Source organism: Cucurbita pepo, chromosome LG15, assembly GCF_002806865.2.
Source record: "Cucurbita pepo subsp. pepo cultivar mu-cu-16 chromosome LG15, ASM280686v2, whole genome shotgun sequence".
Classification (NCBI taxonomy): domain Eukaryota; kingdom Viridiplantae; phylum Streptophyta; class Magnoliopsida; order Cucurbitales; family Cucurbitaceae; genus Cucurbita; species Cucurbita pepo.
In genome coordinates, this window is record NC_036652.1 from 4,684,703 (window position 1) to 4,702,263 (window position 17,561).

At 34.9% G+C, this 17,561-nt stretch overlaps 1 protein-coding gene and 1 pseudogene across 1 annotated transcript; both read left to right on the forward strand.

The window, feature by feature from the left end:
• The first annotated feature begins 1,475 nt into the window (after positions 1 to 1,475).
• LOC111776393 (beta-amyrin 11-oxidase-like) lies at positions 1,476 to 6,146 on the forward strand. The gene is made up of 8 exons (XM_023655831.1): positions 1,476 to 1,702; positions 3,208 to 3,685; positions 4,345 to 4,608; positions 4,675 to 4,764; positions 5,499 to 5,577; positions 5,660 to 5,766; positions 5,843 to 5,964; positions 6,053 to 6,146. The coding sequence occupies exons 1-8, from the start codon at positions 1,476 to 1,478 to the stop codon at positions 6,144 to 6,146; spliced, it is 1,461 nt and encodes a 486-aa protein (XP_023511599.1).
• A 6,301-nt stretch (positions 6,147 to 12,447) lies between these two features.
• LOC111776394 lies at positions 12,448 to 17,284 on the forward strand (annotated as a pseudogene).
• The last annotated feature ends 277 nt before the right edge of the window (positions 17,285 to 17,561 follow it).

A 17,561-nucleotide genomic window follows, 5' to 3' on the forward strand; every position in this document is an offset into this window, starting at 1 on the left:
ATTAGAAATCTAGAGGCGTTACAACTCTCATAACCAATCCATCATTACCTGACATTTTGAGTTGATCTAAAAGACTTTTTTAATTGAACCCAACTTAATCGATCTACCCACGTGTTTCTAATGATTCACATTATAAATCTTTTCATTATTAAATAATACTTTTTCAAAAGTGAGAACCTATTTATGAGCCATACGTCTTTCTAACATGATAACTAAATCCAATTTCTTATCACAACCTTTTTGACCATTGAATTGGGCTGGAGATAAAGATTGAGAGAGATCAACTGGTTTAAGGAAGAATTTGGATAGGGTTGAGAGAATGTTTAGTTTAGTTAGTTTATTAAAATGTTTGAGATAAAGGACAATTTATATTATCTTAAAACTTCCGAAGTATCTTTATTAGGAAATTCAAAGGTGTACTTTAACTTTTGGTTAGAAAGTTCAAGTTTAATTTGGATGCATACATTCATAATTGTCAAGTTCTTCTAACAGTTAATTACTAAGTTAAAAATTAATTGATTCAATTTTGTGTTGGGTTTCGTCTGGTCTGCTACCATTTGAGATTTGAAGTTGTAACACCCGAATAAAGGAGGGTTACATGAATGAATTGAGACCACATTCGAAAAAGAGCACTCTGAGTATAGAATTACTAAGAAAGACTTAAAAAAGTGAAACAAGATGTACCTTCCTATTCGGTGGCTTAAACATAGGAACACCATAATTCTGTGTGCTTTACTCGGAGTAATTCTGTGTTGGGCGACCTCGATACAGGAGGATGCCGAGACCATCAGGTGCCGAATTTAAACTTCGAATCCTAATCCGAATTCTAGGTATTGGACGTTTACAAATGGTATTAGAGTGGTACCTCTCCCAGTAAGATGTGGTTTGAGGACAAACGAAAATGAAAATTAGTGGACATGTACACCGAGTAAAGGACGGGTACATGAATGAACCAAGACCACATCCAAATGCTAATTATCTTGTATATAAGATGATTAAGAAAGACTTAAATATCAATATTAAAAAGCAAGGAGAAGGTAACATAACCATATCGTAGGGGATAAGCATGGGGCATTATAGAAGCCTTGAAATCAGAGAATTAGGGAGCGACATGGTTAAGTCAGAGCGTTAATTTCTGTAAATTTTGGAGTCTTTGTAATTATTTTAATTTGTATCCTGAATCTTATTCTCCGTTTTTAAATAACTTTGAATAGCACGAGCTTGTTATTCATTCTGTTTTAAATTACTCCAAATATTTATGTTTTAGTGTTTTTTTTTTTTTGGATAAATTTTAATAAATGTTAAAAGGAGTCAAATTAAGGTATAATCTCCTACCCACTCCCACAAAAAGTGATGTTATTAATAATTTAAGCAATGTTCATACTATAATGAATGAGTTGATGGCATAAGTTGGCACTATAAAAGACTCGCTAGTGTGGCTTTGGAGATATATTCATAGCACAAACCTATAGACAATGGAAACGATTAATGTTTGTGTCATTATTGGATTTGTTTTAGGGGTTTATATGTTTGTGAGGAAACTCAATGAAATATGGTATTTGGTTAAGTTGGGAAGAAAGGCTTACAAATCTCTTCCTCCTGGTGATATGGGATGGCCTCTTCTTGGCTCCTCCTTCTCCTTTTACAAAGCATTTACGGTCGGAGGTGATCCCGACTCTTTCATTAATCACCTTCTTTCCAGGTATGTTTCTTCATCTCTCTTTATCAGATCATGTGTGCTGTTATTATGTGCATATCATGAAAGACTTCTCAAAACTAGTTTAAATAGAAGTATTTAAAAGCTAACCCGTTTTGAAAACGCCTTAAATTTATGTTTGGAATGCTAGAAAAAATTAAGATCTTATTGTCAAATAACCTAAAATCTAAAAATAAAAGTAAAAAGCTCGACCATGACTAACTATTTAATGATCGCTACAACAAGCACTATTGGCCACCGAAAACGTCTTTATCCTTACCCAAAAAAATTCAGGTTTAGAAAAGATTGGTGGGTCGAAAGCTTTAAATATTTAGGTATATGATATATGATTATGACTATTTATGGGACCTAAAATTTGATATTGGGCTCCACTTATTATTTGGATAGAAAAGTATATGTGTCTTATCTTCATGCTCTCGAGGCATGACGTAGCCGAAATGATCAAAAGAAAATAAATTATTTCTTACGTGGTATGTCAATTATCTAAAAAGTGTTTATAAATAATAATTTAATGAGACTTTATTTATTTATTTATTTATTTATTTATTACAAACACCTCACATTAAGAATTTTTAATATGTTGGAACAAATGGAGGATTATTGTAATAGTCCAAATCGATCGTCAGTAGATATTGTCTGTATTTATCTGTTAGGTAGGGAGAGGTGTCCACACATAGTAGATGTTCTCTTTGTTTGCCTGTTATTTAGGAAGAGGTTCCTACCGCTAGTAGATATTGTTTGTGTTTGCTCGTTATGTAAGAAGAGGTGTCCACTGCGAGTAGATATTGTATGTGTTTACCCGTTATGTAGGAGAGATTTCCACACCCTTAATACTTTGTTGCCCTCTCCAACTGATATGAGATCTCACAATTCACCCTCCTTGGGGACCTAGCATCCTTCCCTCTCCAACCGATGTAGGATCTCACAATCCCTCCCTTGGTGACTAAACATCCTTCCTCTCTTTAACCTTTAGAAAGAATGTTTCGTTCACCTATCCTACCAATATGGGATCTCACAATCCACCCTCCTTAGGGACCTAGTGTCCTTCCCCTCTTCAATCGATGTACGATCTTACAACCTCTCCCTTAGGGACCCAGCGTCCTCCGCCTCTTCAACCGATGTGGGATCTCACATTCTCTCCCTTGGGGGTCTAGTGTCATTGCTGGCACACTGCCGGATATCTAGCTCTAATACCATTTGTAATAGTCCAAACCCACTGTTAATAAATATTATCCGCTTCGGCCCGTTATGTATCGCCTTTAGCTTCACAGTTTTTAAAACGTGTCTGCTAGGGAGAGGTTTCTACACAGTTATGAAGAATGTTTCGTTCAATTCTCCAACTCATGTGGGATCTCCCAATTATAAATTATTATTGACCACGTGATAGGTTAGCTTCGAAAATTAGAAGGAAAAACTTGGAAAACAATAATTTATGTTATCGTCCTTTCCTCTAAAGTTGGGAAATTAAAATTGTGGGCATTCTTGCACAGGAATGGAAGAGTCGGGATGTATAAAAGTCACCTCTATGGAAGCCCAACCATCATCGTAACAGATCCAGAAATATGTCGACGTATATACTTAGATGATGAAATCTTCCGGCCAAATTATCCAAAATCGGTGAAGATATTAGAAGTAAATGGCCTTTTCTCAAGGATGGATCACAAATGTGCATATAGAATCATGGCAGCTCCCATAAATGGCTATAATGTATTATCTCATTATGTGGACTTCATTGATCAAATAATGGCAAAAGGCTTGGAGGAATGGAGCACCAAGAAAGAGCCCATTGAGTTGTTTGGTGAGATTGGAAGTCTCTTTTTTAGAGTAATTTCACGTATTTTCTTGGGGACTGACATTGGACCATCTCGCATGGCTGAGCTTGAGACATTGTATAAAGATTTGGGTCCTGCAATCTTGTCCATTCTTCCTTATGATTTGCCTGGACTCACTTTTCATCGCGCACTGAAGGTACCATTATTTGTGTTGTAAGTTGTCATAAAAAATAAGTTTATACATGTATTGACAATATTTGGTTCGTAATTCTCATTTATTTGGATCGTCTCTCATTTATTTAGTTTATAACTCTCATTTATTTGGTTCATAACCGTTTTAGTTAGTAACTTTCATTTGTATGAATGACCTCTCATTTATTTGGTTTATAACCGTCTTGGTTCACATCTTTCAATTATTTGGTTCATAACTCGGGTTAGTTGATCTTTCATTTTGTATAACATTAATGCTTCTATGCCTATATAAATGATTGTCTAGGAATATTGAGATATATTGAGTTTCAGTGTCATTTTGTATTTGTTGAGTGACATTTAGGAGAAACTTTATTGAGAAACTTTGTGGGTGAGATATACATTTTGTAAACACTTTGATTATTAAGATTGGTTGCTACTCGTAGATCTAGGGGAATTTCTTTTCTCTGAACCACGTAAATCTTTGTCTTTTCGTTTAATTTCTGTTTGTGAGTGTGTGAGTGTGATCGATCTTACTTCTACTTCCATCTTCGGTCCAACTATTACTTCATCTTGAACACTTTTTTTTTTTTGCATTATTTATACTTATGCTAATGGATGGGCTTGGAGGATATTAAATGTTATTTTGTATACAACAATTGGCAGGCAAGAAAAAAGATAGAAAATATTCTACAATGTGTGATAGAGGAGAAACGAAGAGCCCTAGAAAAGCAAGAAAGAGAGGTGGAGAGCCAGATGGACAAATTGATTATGGCAAGGGATGAGAATGGGATGAAATTATATGACAACAATGCCATTATAGACTTGCTTCTTGGATTGCTACATGGTGGCCATCATACCCCAGCTTATGCTGCTATGTGGGCTCTCGTACACATCTCTGAGAACCCTCATATCTTCTACCAGGCCAAGGTTAGCTCATTCTTTCAAAAACTACTTTTAGTTCCTTTTGTAATCGTTTTGAGTTATGTTTTACAGGAAGAGCAAGAGTCGATTCTAAAGCAAAGACCATCCACTCAAAAGGGATTAACTTTTCAAAAAATCAAGCAAATGAAATATCTTATGAAGGTAAGTTTTTTTTCCCTTTAATTTTCTTAGAAAGCAAGTGAGTGGAAAAAAAAAATGCTATAAGAACTTGAGTTAGTGTTGAAGAATATTTTTGGCTCTCGCAAGTTGTTTGAGACAAGAGTTGTGACTATATTGTAGGAAAATGTTGAGTCTGTGTGTCGAATCTGAATTCTAAATCTAAGGCGGAAGAGTGTTAGCTCCTACTAAAAAATTCTTCCACCAAGCAAAAAGATTAGGTTAATGAATACAGTTTAACGAGAACATAAAGTTAGTCATCTCATTCCATGTAATGCCCCATACTCAAAATTTAGAATCCTATATCGATACCTGTGTGCCTCGACATTCTCCTACATCCCTTGCAACATGGTCACATTACTTATTTCTCGCTTCTAAGAGTAAAAACTATCCCAACAGACCAACACAGGTTCTTTCGTCATGTTTTGCTCTCACTCACATGCATCTAATGAAAATTCACCAAAGATCACCCAACATATAATTACTCCAAGTAAAACACGCTTAACTTTGAAGTTCATATGATTGAGCCACCCAAAATGAAAGTGCATCTTGTTAGTATAGGTATTTACTTTCAATTCTTTTCAGTTTTTCTTAGTCATTCTATCCTCAAAATCACTCTCATTCAAATGTGATATCAGTTCATTCATGTATCCTTCTTCCATCTATATTAGAAATAAAATAGAGAATATAAAGTTAATTTGATTTATTTATTGTTTCAGTTTATTAATGAGCTATTGAGAAGAAATACTATCGCCGTTGCAAGTTTCCGAGAAGCAAAAACAGATATAAACATCAATGGTGAGTTATTCTATTATATTGTCTAATATATAATCACATGACATTCATAATTTCTTTGTTGATCTTTTCATATTTGTTTTAGACTACACCATACCAAAAGGATGGACCGTACTGATTTGGACAAGAGCTATTCATATGGACCCTCAATTATATTCAAATCCAGAAGAGTTTGATCCTTCAAGATGGGAGGTATGATTTATGATTCCAATCAATTCATTAACATGTTTATCATAAAGATATTAATGTTGGTGGTGTTCATAAGCAGAATCATTCACCAAAGCCAGGAACATTCATCCCTTTTGGAATCGGAACTAGATTTTGTCCTGGAAGTGAGCTTACCAAGCTTGAGCTTACAATTTTACTTCATCACTTTATCCTGAATTACAAGTAAATACCCATCCAAATCTATTTTTTTACTGTTTAATCAAGATAAAAATGCATAAGTGATGGAATTGTTTTGTTTGTGTTGTTGTAGAATGGAACGTGTCAATCCAAAATGCTGCATCACTCACTTGCCTGCCCCCAAGCTCGTAGACAACTGCCTTTGCACAATTACCAAGCTCCCATGATCAGAGATGGTTGTAGTTTGGAAACAACAAAAAGTGATGTCTCCTTACGATAATGCACTCTGTCTAGGGATAAAGTTTAATGAATAATTTTATACATCTATCTCATTTCACAATTATACAATTATACTATGTATACGTATACCTAGTAAGCAACCTAAAATTAAAGATCAGACACATTGATGAAAAAATGAGTATTCCAATTTAGAGAAGAGGAATACTTATAAATTAATTCATGATCGTTCGACAAATTAGTTATTGTTAGTGAAAGAGAGAGTGATTGAATAGTTGATGAGAAGATTGTATTACGAAGAGAAAGAATGCTCTCTATATATACAGATAATACAAGAAGATATTTAGAAAATCTACCTAAAAAATCAGCATAAAATCTGGTAACAAACTAGTAAACAAATAAAAAACTAAATCAAATCAAAATTAAATCAAATTAAAACTAAATCTAACTCCTAACAATTTAATCAGATACAACAATCTAAACAAATACGTGATCTTTAACACTACTCCTTGTTTAGATGCTGTGAACTCCAACTTTTTCCTAAACATCAATCTTACTCCAATTATCTTTCCGTTTAGAGGTCGATCAACCAACTCTCTGATTTTGTTTTTCTCCATCACCGAAGGCTCCTCCTCTGACAGGTGCATCATCAACCAAAGCATCTTGTTGTTCATCTTCAGACTCTTTTAGTCGTTCATCTTCAGACTCTTCTAACATGCTACCAAAGATTAAATTGTTTGGTGCATTAGAAATTTGATTCACCTTCCATTAGTTATTCCCAATTCTATTGTTCATTTCCAGCAAAATGAACATCTTGGCTCACAATAACACGACTTGTGTGTGGTTGAAAAACTCTATAAGCTTTGGATATAGTGCTATACCCAATAAAGATGCCAGCTTCTGGCTTTTTGTCAAGCTTATCACGCTTGACCTGTGGAAGGTAAGTGAAGCAAAGACACCCAAATACTCTAAGGAACTTTAAAAAAGGTTTGTAACCATACCAAACTTCAAATGGTGTCAGGTCCTTCACAGATTTTGTTGAAATTCGATTTTGCAAGCACACAGCAGTGTTTGCTGCTTTTCCCCAAAAACATTTTGGAAGATCCTTCTCATGAAGCATGCATCTCGTCATCTTCATTATGAATCTATTCCTCCTTTCACTAACATCATTCTGTTGAGGAGTGTATGGTGCTGTCAATTGATGTTCAATTCCAGCCTCTTCACAAAACCTGTTAAAAGTTTCTAAAGTGTACTCCTTACCATTATCTGATCTTATAGTCTGAATCAAGCATGCACTTTCATTCTCAACTCTGCCTTTGATTCCCGAAATACACCCGCAACTTCTGACTTTTGCTTCAGCAAGAAGATCCACATTCTTGTTAGATCATCAATAAAACCAGTCTAATAAAGATTACCATGTAATTATGGTGTTCGCTGAGGACCACAAAGATCAGTATAAACCAGTTGCAGCTTTTTCGAGCCTCTCCATGCCTGTTTAGGAAAGGGTTGCCTATGTTGCTTCCCAAAATTACAAGTACGGCAAGGAGACATGTCCTCATCAATGTCAGTGAGTTCTTCTACCAGCTTCTTTGATTGCATCTGAAGCAAACCTCAATGATGAAAGTGTTTAAGTCTTTTGTGTCAAATCTCAGTGACACTAACTCTGGATATAAAGGTCGTCGGATTTAGAGCAAAGCTTTTTCCTTCCATTTTGACATTGAACAAGTCTTTGCCACTAGCATCTTTGATCAAGCACGGCTTATTCTCAAACAACACTTTATAGCCTTTATCAAGTAATTGACTAACGCTTAACCGATTTTGATCAATTTTAGGTACAAATAAAACATCTGGAATAAATTTTGTACCTTCATAGCTTCTTATAGCTACTGTGCCTTTTCCCTTGACTTCCAAGTGTTCACCATTGTCAATCCTCACTCTCTTGACTTCAGTGTCTCTTAATTTCTCAAAAAAAAANTGTCAATCAACCACCTCTCGCTTGATTCTTTGCCTGAGGAAGAAGTGACCATAAACAATTGATTTTCTTCTTATTCTTGATCAACTACCTGTGCATCTACTTCTTTCCCCTGATCTTTGGCTTTGCAGATCACAGCTTCATGTCCAAGTTGATTGCATTTGGAGCAGAAGGCATCAGGTCTTCTCCAACACTTGTATGGTGGATGAACTTTCTTCTCACAATGGCGGCAAGGTGGATAGGATTTTTTGAAACCTCCTCATTTTTTCTTCTGATAATTGGCAAATAAATCTCCATACGTCAATTGATTTTTGAAATTTTTGTTGATTTTATACCTACTGCTGTCTTGATGCTTAACAAGTAAGGCACTTTCAATCACCCCTTCTTGCCTCATAGACCTTCTTTGCTCTTGTGCTTGTAAAACATTCAAGAGTTCTGTAAGAGAAATCTTTGACAGGTCTTTGGTGTTCTCCAAAGTAGTAATGGTGGCTTCAAACTTCTATCTTTGACAGGTCTTTGGTGTTCTCCAGAGTAGTAATGGTGGCTTCAAACTTCTCTGGAACAGTGACTAGCAGCTTTTCAACGATCCTGGAATCATTTAATACAGAACCAAGCAATCTCACCTTGTTGGCGATGCTGAGAAGTCTGCCAGAGTACTCTTTCACCGACTCTGACTCCTTTATCTTCTTCAACTCGAAATCCCTAATCAAATTCAGGACTTTCATTCCACGAATCCTCCCATCTCCTTTATATTCAGCCTTGAGATAATCCCAGATTTCCTTTGCTGTTTTGAGGGACATTATTCGCATGAAGATCATTTGAGATACAACGGCTAATAGGGAAGCTTTCGTCTTTGATTTCCTTGTCTTCCTTACCTTATGTAATTTGATTTGTGCTATAGTAGGATTTGCTGGAAGCGGAGGGACCTCGTAATCCTCTTTTATTGCTTCCCAAAGATCCAGGGCCTCCAGATAAGTCTCCATATGAACTGCCCACATTTGATAATTGTCTCCATCGAAAACCGGTGGTGCAACAGCTAAAAAACTGGATTCTCCTCCCATTTTCATCTCACAGATCCCTTAAGAACATAGCTCTGATACCAATTGTTAGTGAAGGAGAGAGTGATTGAATAGTTGATGAGAAGATTGTATTACGAATAGCAAGGATGCTCTCTATATATACAGAGAATACAAAAAGATATTTAGAAAATCTACCTAAAAAATCTACGGAAAATCCGGTAACAAACCAGTAAACAAATCAAAAACTAAATCAAATCAAAACTAAATCAAATCAAAATTAAATCAAATTAAAACTAAATCTAACTCCTAACGATTTAATCACATACAGCAATCTAAACAAATACGTGATCTTTTAACGGTTATAAAATAAAAAGGATTGACTATTAGTGAAGGAAGACAATTCATGGATGTGAAAGGATGCAACTCTCGTGGAAGAGTTGCATACCATTTATTCGAACGAGATCCCCACATAAATGATAAGAATTTATATCAAGATAAGTAACAAAAATAGACTATGCAATGCAACATGAGTGTATGAAAAAACAATAGAAAAACTATCATAAAATCTCGTGTCATTTTAAACCATTCAACTTTTGCAAATTATCCTAAGTTTTTATTTAATTTAGTTATTACCTCTCATCAATTAATAACAGTGGATTAAGTAGGAATATTATTAATTTGGTTATAAATTTTGTAACCATTTTAATATTAATCCTTATTTAATTCTATAAGTTTGACAATTCAAACAATTGTTCCTAGGTTTGTCTAGGAGGTTGATGATATCAAAATTTGTATCGAAATTTGATTGAGTTTTGTGTGTCACATTGTATTCTTGAGTGACATTTTGGTAGGAGTCTTTGTAGTGTAAGAGTGAGGTATTCACTTGTAACACTTTGATTATTAGTGATTGGTTGCTACCCGTGGATGTAGGGGAATTTATTCTCTCCGAACCACGTAAATATCTTGGTATCTCTTTGTGTAATTCCGTTCATAGTGGTTGTGAGTACATTCGTTCCGCTTTTGTTACAACAATCGGTATCATAGTTTTGTAGTTGTAGCACTTGGCGCACAACATCAACCACGGTTCCAAAATCAATGTAATAACATTTACATATACAAATGCTCAATTTATTCATAAAAGAGAGAACAAAATCGGGATACAAAAATTGTATACGATATGACAGACTACAAAAATATATGGGCAAGACAAACGCTCCGAGTCGACACCCCTTTGTAGCTACCGAGTTCTCGAGCACCCCTTCACCTCGACCAACAACATCATACACTTGAAAACCGAAAATGTAGAAAGAGTTGAGTATATGAATATACCTAGTAAGCAACCTACTTCTTGGCTTCCATCGCATCCTTAACCTAGCAGGTAACCACAAACTTTAGCTCCATATAAAGGATCTTGTTATTCACATACTTGAGTAGCTAGCTTAGCCTACGCAGTGGTATTCGGTACTTAAGGCTAATCTAATGCCAAAGGTTACTACAGAATCCCTTTCTTGGCTTATTGCAAGATATGATATCAGAAAAGGGTTAACTAGTTGTCCAGCCAAGCTACTAGCTTCATCAATCACTGTTTGGATAAAATTGTTAACTACCCTATGCTCTTTGTTCTTGCTCCGTTAATCTCAAGTTAAATCAGGTTAGAAATTTCAATCTAAATTTTTGTTTAAGGCTACATTCACATTCTAGTCTAGTCGTCGAATTATCTTTCACACAATATTCGAAATTTTGGGCCAAACTAACCTGACAAAGATCATTTTATACAAGTGTTTACAATGAGAATAATTAAGTCGACAATAAGCATTTTCATTTAAGTAAAAAAAAAATTACATATTTTTTTCGTAATAAAATTAAAGGGAAAGAAATCATAGACACAAAACCTTCTCGGTTGCCCTCATTGTCGCTCAAATGGGAGAATGGGAGAAGAGAAGAAAGGAAAGAGAAGAGAAGAAAGAAAAATTAAAAGAAAAATTAGAGAAGATGGACTCGTGAGAAAGGGTAGAAGAATGGGACCTATTATGAAACATACAATGCATTACAGATGTATGATCATTACGCTTCAACCGAATTATTTTATTCCACCGGTTAGAAATTTACCATCTATTTATTGAAAAATTTTACCTCTTTTTTGGAAAGTGGTATATTAAAAAGGTATAAAATGTCCTTTTTCTTGTAGTTTGTGTGAAAGTCGTTTTGTTTTGTTTTGGTGCATTAATGATTAACCTTGTGATAATGGATGTGATGGGAAGATATGACATGGCCGGCGGCTAACATTATTGGCAGACAAAAAAAAAAGATAGAAAATATTCTACCACGTGTGATAGAGGTAAAAAAAAAAAAAAAAAAAAAAAAAAAAAAAAAAAAAAAAAAAAAAAAAAAAAAAAANAAATTATATGATAACAATCTCATTATAAACTTGTTACTTGGACTGTTACATGCTGGCTATCATGTTCCGGCTTATGCTGCTATGTGGGCTCTTATACACATCTCTGACAAACCTCATATCTTCCGCAAGGCTAAGGTTAGCTCATTCTTTCAAAAGAAAAAACCACTTTAATTCGTTTTGTGATACGTTTGAGTTTCATTTTACCGAAATAGTAAGAGCCGACTATAAAATAAAGATCATCTACTCAAAAGAAATTAACTTTTCAAGAAATCAAGCAAATGAAATATCTTTAGAAGATTTGTCTTTTTTTCTTTTTTTCTTTTTTAATTTAGTTTAGAAAGTAAGTGGGTGAAAATAAAACAGGCTAAAAGATTTGGGTTGAGTCATTCAAGATAAGTAAGATGTTCGAGCTAAGTTGGATTCTAAATCTAAGGTTTAGGAGAGTTATCTCCTACTAAAAAAATCTTCACTCTTAAGAAGTATACAAGTAAGTAATATGACCATGTCTCAGGGGATGCAAACTGATATGCAAACTGACGTCGGGGCCATCATGTATCCTGAACCCTATTCCTCTTTTGTAAATAATTTTGAACAATACTATAGCTTGTAATTGATTTCATTTTTTGTTTTAAATTGCACAATATATTTCCATTTCCTTATATGAATTTTATTTTATTTTATTTTATTTATTTATTAATCATTATTGTTTATATTTCTTTCGCATAGTTCTTTAGGTNTGAAAAGGTGAAAGGTATAGCTCTTACCCACTCCCACTTAGTAATGTCATTAATAATTTAAGCAATATTCTTACCATAATGAATGAGTTGATGGCATAAGTTGACACTATAAAAGACTCGCTAGTGTGGCTTTGGAGATATATTCATAGCACAAAGCTATAGACAATGGAAACGATTAATGTTTGTGTTATTATTGGATTTGTTTTAGGGGTTTATATGTTTGTGAGGAAACTCAATGAAATATGGTATTTGGTTAAGTTGGGAAGAAAGGCTTACAAATCTCTTCCTCCTGGTGATATGGGATGGCCTCTTCTTGGCTCCTCCTTCTCCTTTTACAAAGCATTTACGGTCGGAGGTGATCCCGACTCTTTTATTTATCACCTTCTTACCAGGTATATCTCTTCATCTCTCTTTATCGAATTATGTATATCGTTATCACGTGCATATCATGAAAGACTTCTCAAAATTAATTTAAATAGATTTCTCAAGAAACAAGCACCATAGGCCACCAAAAACGTCTTTATCCTTACCTAGAAAAACAATTAAGTTTTGGAAAAGGTTGCTTGGTCGGAAAATTCAAATATATACCTATATGATATATGATTGTGACTATCATGAACTAAAATTTGACATTTGAACTTGGACTCTCCTTATTATTGGGATAAATAAAAAGTATATGTGCCTTACCTTCATGCTCTCGAGGCATGGCAGCCAAAATGATCAAAAGAAAATAAATTGTTTCTCAAGTGGTATGTCAATTATATCTATGTGTATAAATAATAATTTAATGAGACTTTTTTTTTTCCAACAAATTACTACTTGTTTCTTACCATCACCTAATTAAGAATTTTTAATAGGTTTGATGAAATCGATGATTACTATAATAGTTTAAGTCTACCGCTAGTAGATATTGTTTTTATTTCTCCATTCTGTAAGGAGAGGTGCTCACGGACTAATTGTCCGTGTTTGGGTGTTATGTAGGAAGAGAGATGCTGATCATTAATAGATATTGCCTGTGTTTAACTATTATGTAGGGAGACGTTTCCATCATACCCTTAATGTTCTTTTCTCTCTCCCACCAATATGAGATCTCACCATCCACTTTTCGAGGAATCCACCTTGTGGACCCCATGTATTCCTTTTATGTAGGGAGAGGTTTCCACACTGTTAATTTTTAGTTCCCCTAACGGATATGAGATTTCACAGTCCACTCTTCTTGTAGAATCAATTGTCCTTGGGGACCCAGCGTCCAATGTTTTGGTCCACTCTTCTTGTAGAATCAATTGTCCTTGGGGACCCAGCGTCCAATGTTTTGTTCCCCTCTCCAACTGATATAGGATCTCACAATCCACCCTCCTTAGAGACCTAGCGTCCTTCCCCTCTCCAACCGATGTGGGATCTCACATTCCCTCCCTTGGGGACTCAGAGTCCTTCCCCCCTACAATGTTTATAAATAATGTTTCATTCCCCTCTCTTACGAATATGAAATGTCACAATTCACCCTCCTTGGAGACCTAGCGTCCTGTCACAATTCACCCTTCTTGGAGACCTAGCGTCCTTCCCCTCTCCAACCGATGTGGGATCTTACAATCCCTCCCTTGAGGACTCAGCGTCCTTCCCCTTTTAAACCCGACGTGGGATCTCACATTCCCTCTCTTGGGGGTCTAGCGTTCTCGCTGGCACACCGCCCGATATTTAGCTCTAATATCATTTGTAATAACTCAAGCACACCATTAGTAAATATTATCTGTTTCAGCCTGTTACATATCGCCTTCAGCCTCACGGTTTTTAAAACGTGTCGGCTAGGAAGAGGTTTCCAAACCCTTATAAGAAATGCTTTGTTCCCTTCTCCAACTGATGTGAGACCTCACAACTATAAAAGATTATTGACCATGTGATATGTTTAGCGTGGAAAATTGGAGGGGAAAAACTTGAAAACAATAATTTGTCATATAATCCTTTCCTCTAAAGTTTGGGAAATTATAATTGTGGGCATTCTTGCATAGGAATGGAAGAGTCGGGATGTATAAAAGTCACCTCTATGGAAAGCCAACAATCATCGTAACAGATCCAGAGATATGTCGACGCATCTACTTAGATGATGAAATCTTTCAGCCAAATTATCCAAAGTCGGTAAAGATATTAGAAGTAAATGGCCTTTTCTCAAGGATGGATCACAAATCTGCATATAGAATCATGGCAGCTCCCATGAATGGCTATGAGGTATTGTCTCATTATGTGGACTTCATTGACCAAATAATGGCAGAAGGCTTGGAGAAATGGAGCACCAAGAAAGAGCCCATTGAGCTGTTGGGTGAGATTGGAAGCCTCTTTTTTAAAGTAATTTCACGTATTTTTTTGGGGACTGACATTGGTGCCTCTCGCATGGCTGAGCTTGAGACATTATATAAAGATTTGGGTCCTGCAATCTTGTCAATTCTTCCCTATGACTTGCCTGGATTCACTTTTCATCACGCACTCAAGGTACTATCACACTTAAGGTACCATTATTTGTGTTCTAATTTGTGATGACAAATAGGTTCATGCATTGACATTTATTTAGTTCATAGTTATTGTTTATTTAGATCACTCTCACTTGTTTACTTCATAACTTTCATTTATTTGATTTATTTCTTCTTTATTTGGTTTATTTCTCCTTTATTTGGTTCAAAACTCTCAATTAATTTATTTGGTTTATCTTTCCTATATTTAGTTTTTTTTTTTTTTTTTTTTTATTTTAATTTTATTTCAATTTATGTAATTTAAATTATTAACATGAACTTNCTTATATAAAAGGTTGTCTAGGATGGTTGAGATATATAAAGTTTGATTGAGTTTGAGAGTCATTTTGTATTGTTGAGTGACATTTGAGATGGTTGAGATATATAAAGTTTGATTGAGTTTGAGTGTTATTTTGTATCGTTGAGTGACATTTGGGAGGAACTTTGTTGAGAGACTTTGTAGTGGAAGAGGGTGAGATATACATTTTATAAATATTTTGATTATTGAGATTGATAGCTACCCATAAATGTAGAAGAATTTCTTCGTTTCGAATTGCGTAAATCTTTAAATCTCTTCGTTTAATTTCTATTTGTTCGTGGGTGAGTGCAATCGATCTTCCTTCCACTCCTATTTACACTTTCATCTTCCGTCAAATAATTAGTTCATCTTGATTTTTTTTTCTTTTTTTATCCTTTTTGGTGCATTATTGATTTACAATGGATGTGATTGGAAGATACTAAATGTTATTTTGTACACAACGTATTGGCAGGCAAGAAAAAAGATAGAAAATATTCTACAACGTGTGATAGAGGAGAAACGAAGAGCCCTAGAAAAGCAAGAAAGAGAAGTGGAGAGCCAAATGGACAAATTGATTATGGCAAGGGATGAGAATGGGATGAAATTATATGATAACAATGCCATTATAGACTTGCTTCTTGGATTGCTGCATGCTGGCCATCATACCCCATCCTATGTTGCTATGTGGGCTCTTGTGCACATCTCTCAGAAACCTCATATCTTCCTTAAGGCGAAGGTTTGCTCATTCTTTCCAAAAACCACTTTTAATTCCTTTTATAATCGTTTTGACTTGCATTTTATAGGAAGAGCAAGAGTCGATTCTACAACAAAGACTATCTACTCAAAAGGGATTAACTTTTCAAGAAATCAAGCAAATGAAATATCTTATAAAGGTATGTCTTTTTTTTTTTTTTTTTTTTTAACCTGCATTTTAAAATCTTCTTAGAAAGTGAGCGAGTCGCTTAAGACAAGTAAGGTGTTGTGATTAGGTTGCAGGAAAGTGTGAGGTCGTGTGTCGAATCTGAATTCTAAATCTAGGTTCTAGGAGAGTTCCTCTCCTCAAAAATCTTCTCCCAAGTAAAAAGATTAGGTTAATGAACACAATTTAACAACTTAAAGCTAGCCATCTCATTCCATGTAGTGTCCCATACCCAAGATTCGGAATCCTATTTCGATACGTGTGTGCCTCGACATTCCGTTGCATTCTTGTAACATGGTCACGTTAATTACTTCTCGCTTCTAAGAGTAAAAGTTATCCCAAACAATCAACACAAGTCCTTTCGTCGTGTTTTATTCTCACTCACATGCATCTTAAGAAAATTTTCAAGAGATCACCCAACATATAATTACTCAAGTAAAACACACTTAACTTTGGAGTTCCCATGGTCACCCGAAATGAAAGTGCATCTTGTTAGTATAGATATTTACTTTCAATTCTTTTAAGTTTTTCTGAGTCATTCTATTCTCGAGATCACTCTCATTTAAATGTGGTATCGTTTTATTCATGTATCTCTCCTTTATTCAGTGTCATGAGTTTGATTTATTTATTGTTTCAGTTAACTAACGAGGTATTGAGAAGAAACACCATCGCCGTTGCAAGTTTCCGCAAAGCAAAAAAAAGATGTAAACATCAATGGTCAGTTATTCTATCGTTCTATGATATATAATCACGTGACATTTATAATTTCTTTATTGATCTTTTTGTATTTGTTTTAGACTACACCATACCAAAGGGATGGAACGTACTAATTTGGACAAGAGCTATTCATATGGATCCTCACTTATATTCAAATCCACGAGAGTTTGATCCTTCAAGATGGGAGGTATAATTTATGATACCTACCAATTCATTAACATGTTTATCATAAAGATATTAACGTGGGCGGTGTTTATAAGCAGAATTATTCACCAAAGCCAGGAACATTCATCCCTTTTGGAATCGGAACTAGGTTTTGTCCTGGAAGTGAGCTTACCAAGCTTGAGATTACAATTTTACTTCATCACTTTATCCTGAATTACAAGTAAATACCCATCCAAATCTATCTTTTTACTGTTTAATCAAAATAAAAATGCATAAGTGATGGAGTTGTTTTGTTTGTGTTATTGTAGAATGGAACGTGTCAATCCAAAATGCTGCATCACTCACTTGCCTGCCCCCAAGCTCGTAGACAATTGCCTTTGCACAATTACCAAGCTCCCATGATCAGAGATGGTTCTAGTGTTTGGAAATAACAAAGAGTGATTCCCAATGAATTTATGTTGTCTCCTTATGATAATTCACTCTATAAAGTGCTAGAGTTTAATGAATAATTTTATACAACATCTCATTGCACATGATCTAACACATTGTAGATCATGGAGTAAACCAAACTTCCACAAATTTTGATCCTAAAAAAGTGTTGATGAAAAAATGAGTGTTCCAATTTAGAGAAGAAAAATATTTATAAACTAATAAATGACCCTTCCACAATTATGTCATT

Bases quoted from the DNA above. Each gene is read 5' to 3' on its own strand.
- LOC111776393 (XM_023655831.1), top strand. From the start codon at position 1,476: ATGGAAACGATTAATGTTTGTGTCATTATTGGATTTGTTTTAGGGGTT. The intron at 1,703-3,207 runs GTATGTTTCTTC...ATTCTTGCACAG, and splicing joins ATTAATCACCTTCTTTCCAG to GAATGGAAGAGTCGGGATGT. The intron at 4,765-5,498 runs GTAAGTTTTTTT...TTATTGTTTCAG, and splicing joins AAATGAAATATCTTATGAAG to TTTATTAATGAGCTATTGAG.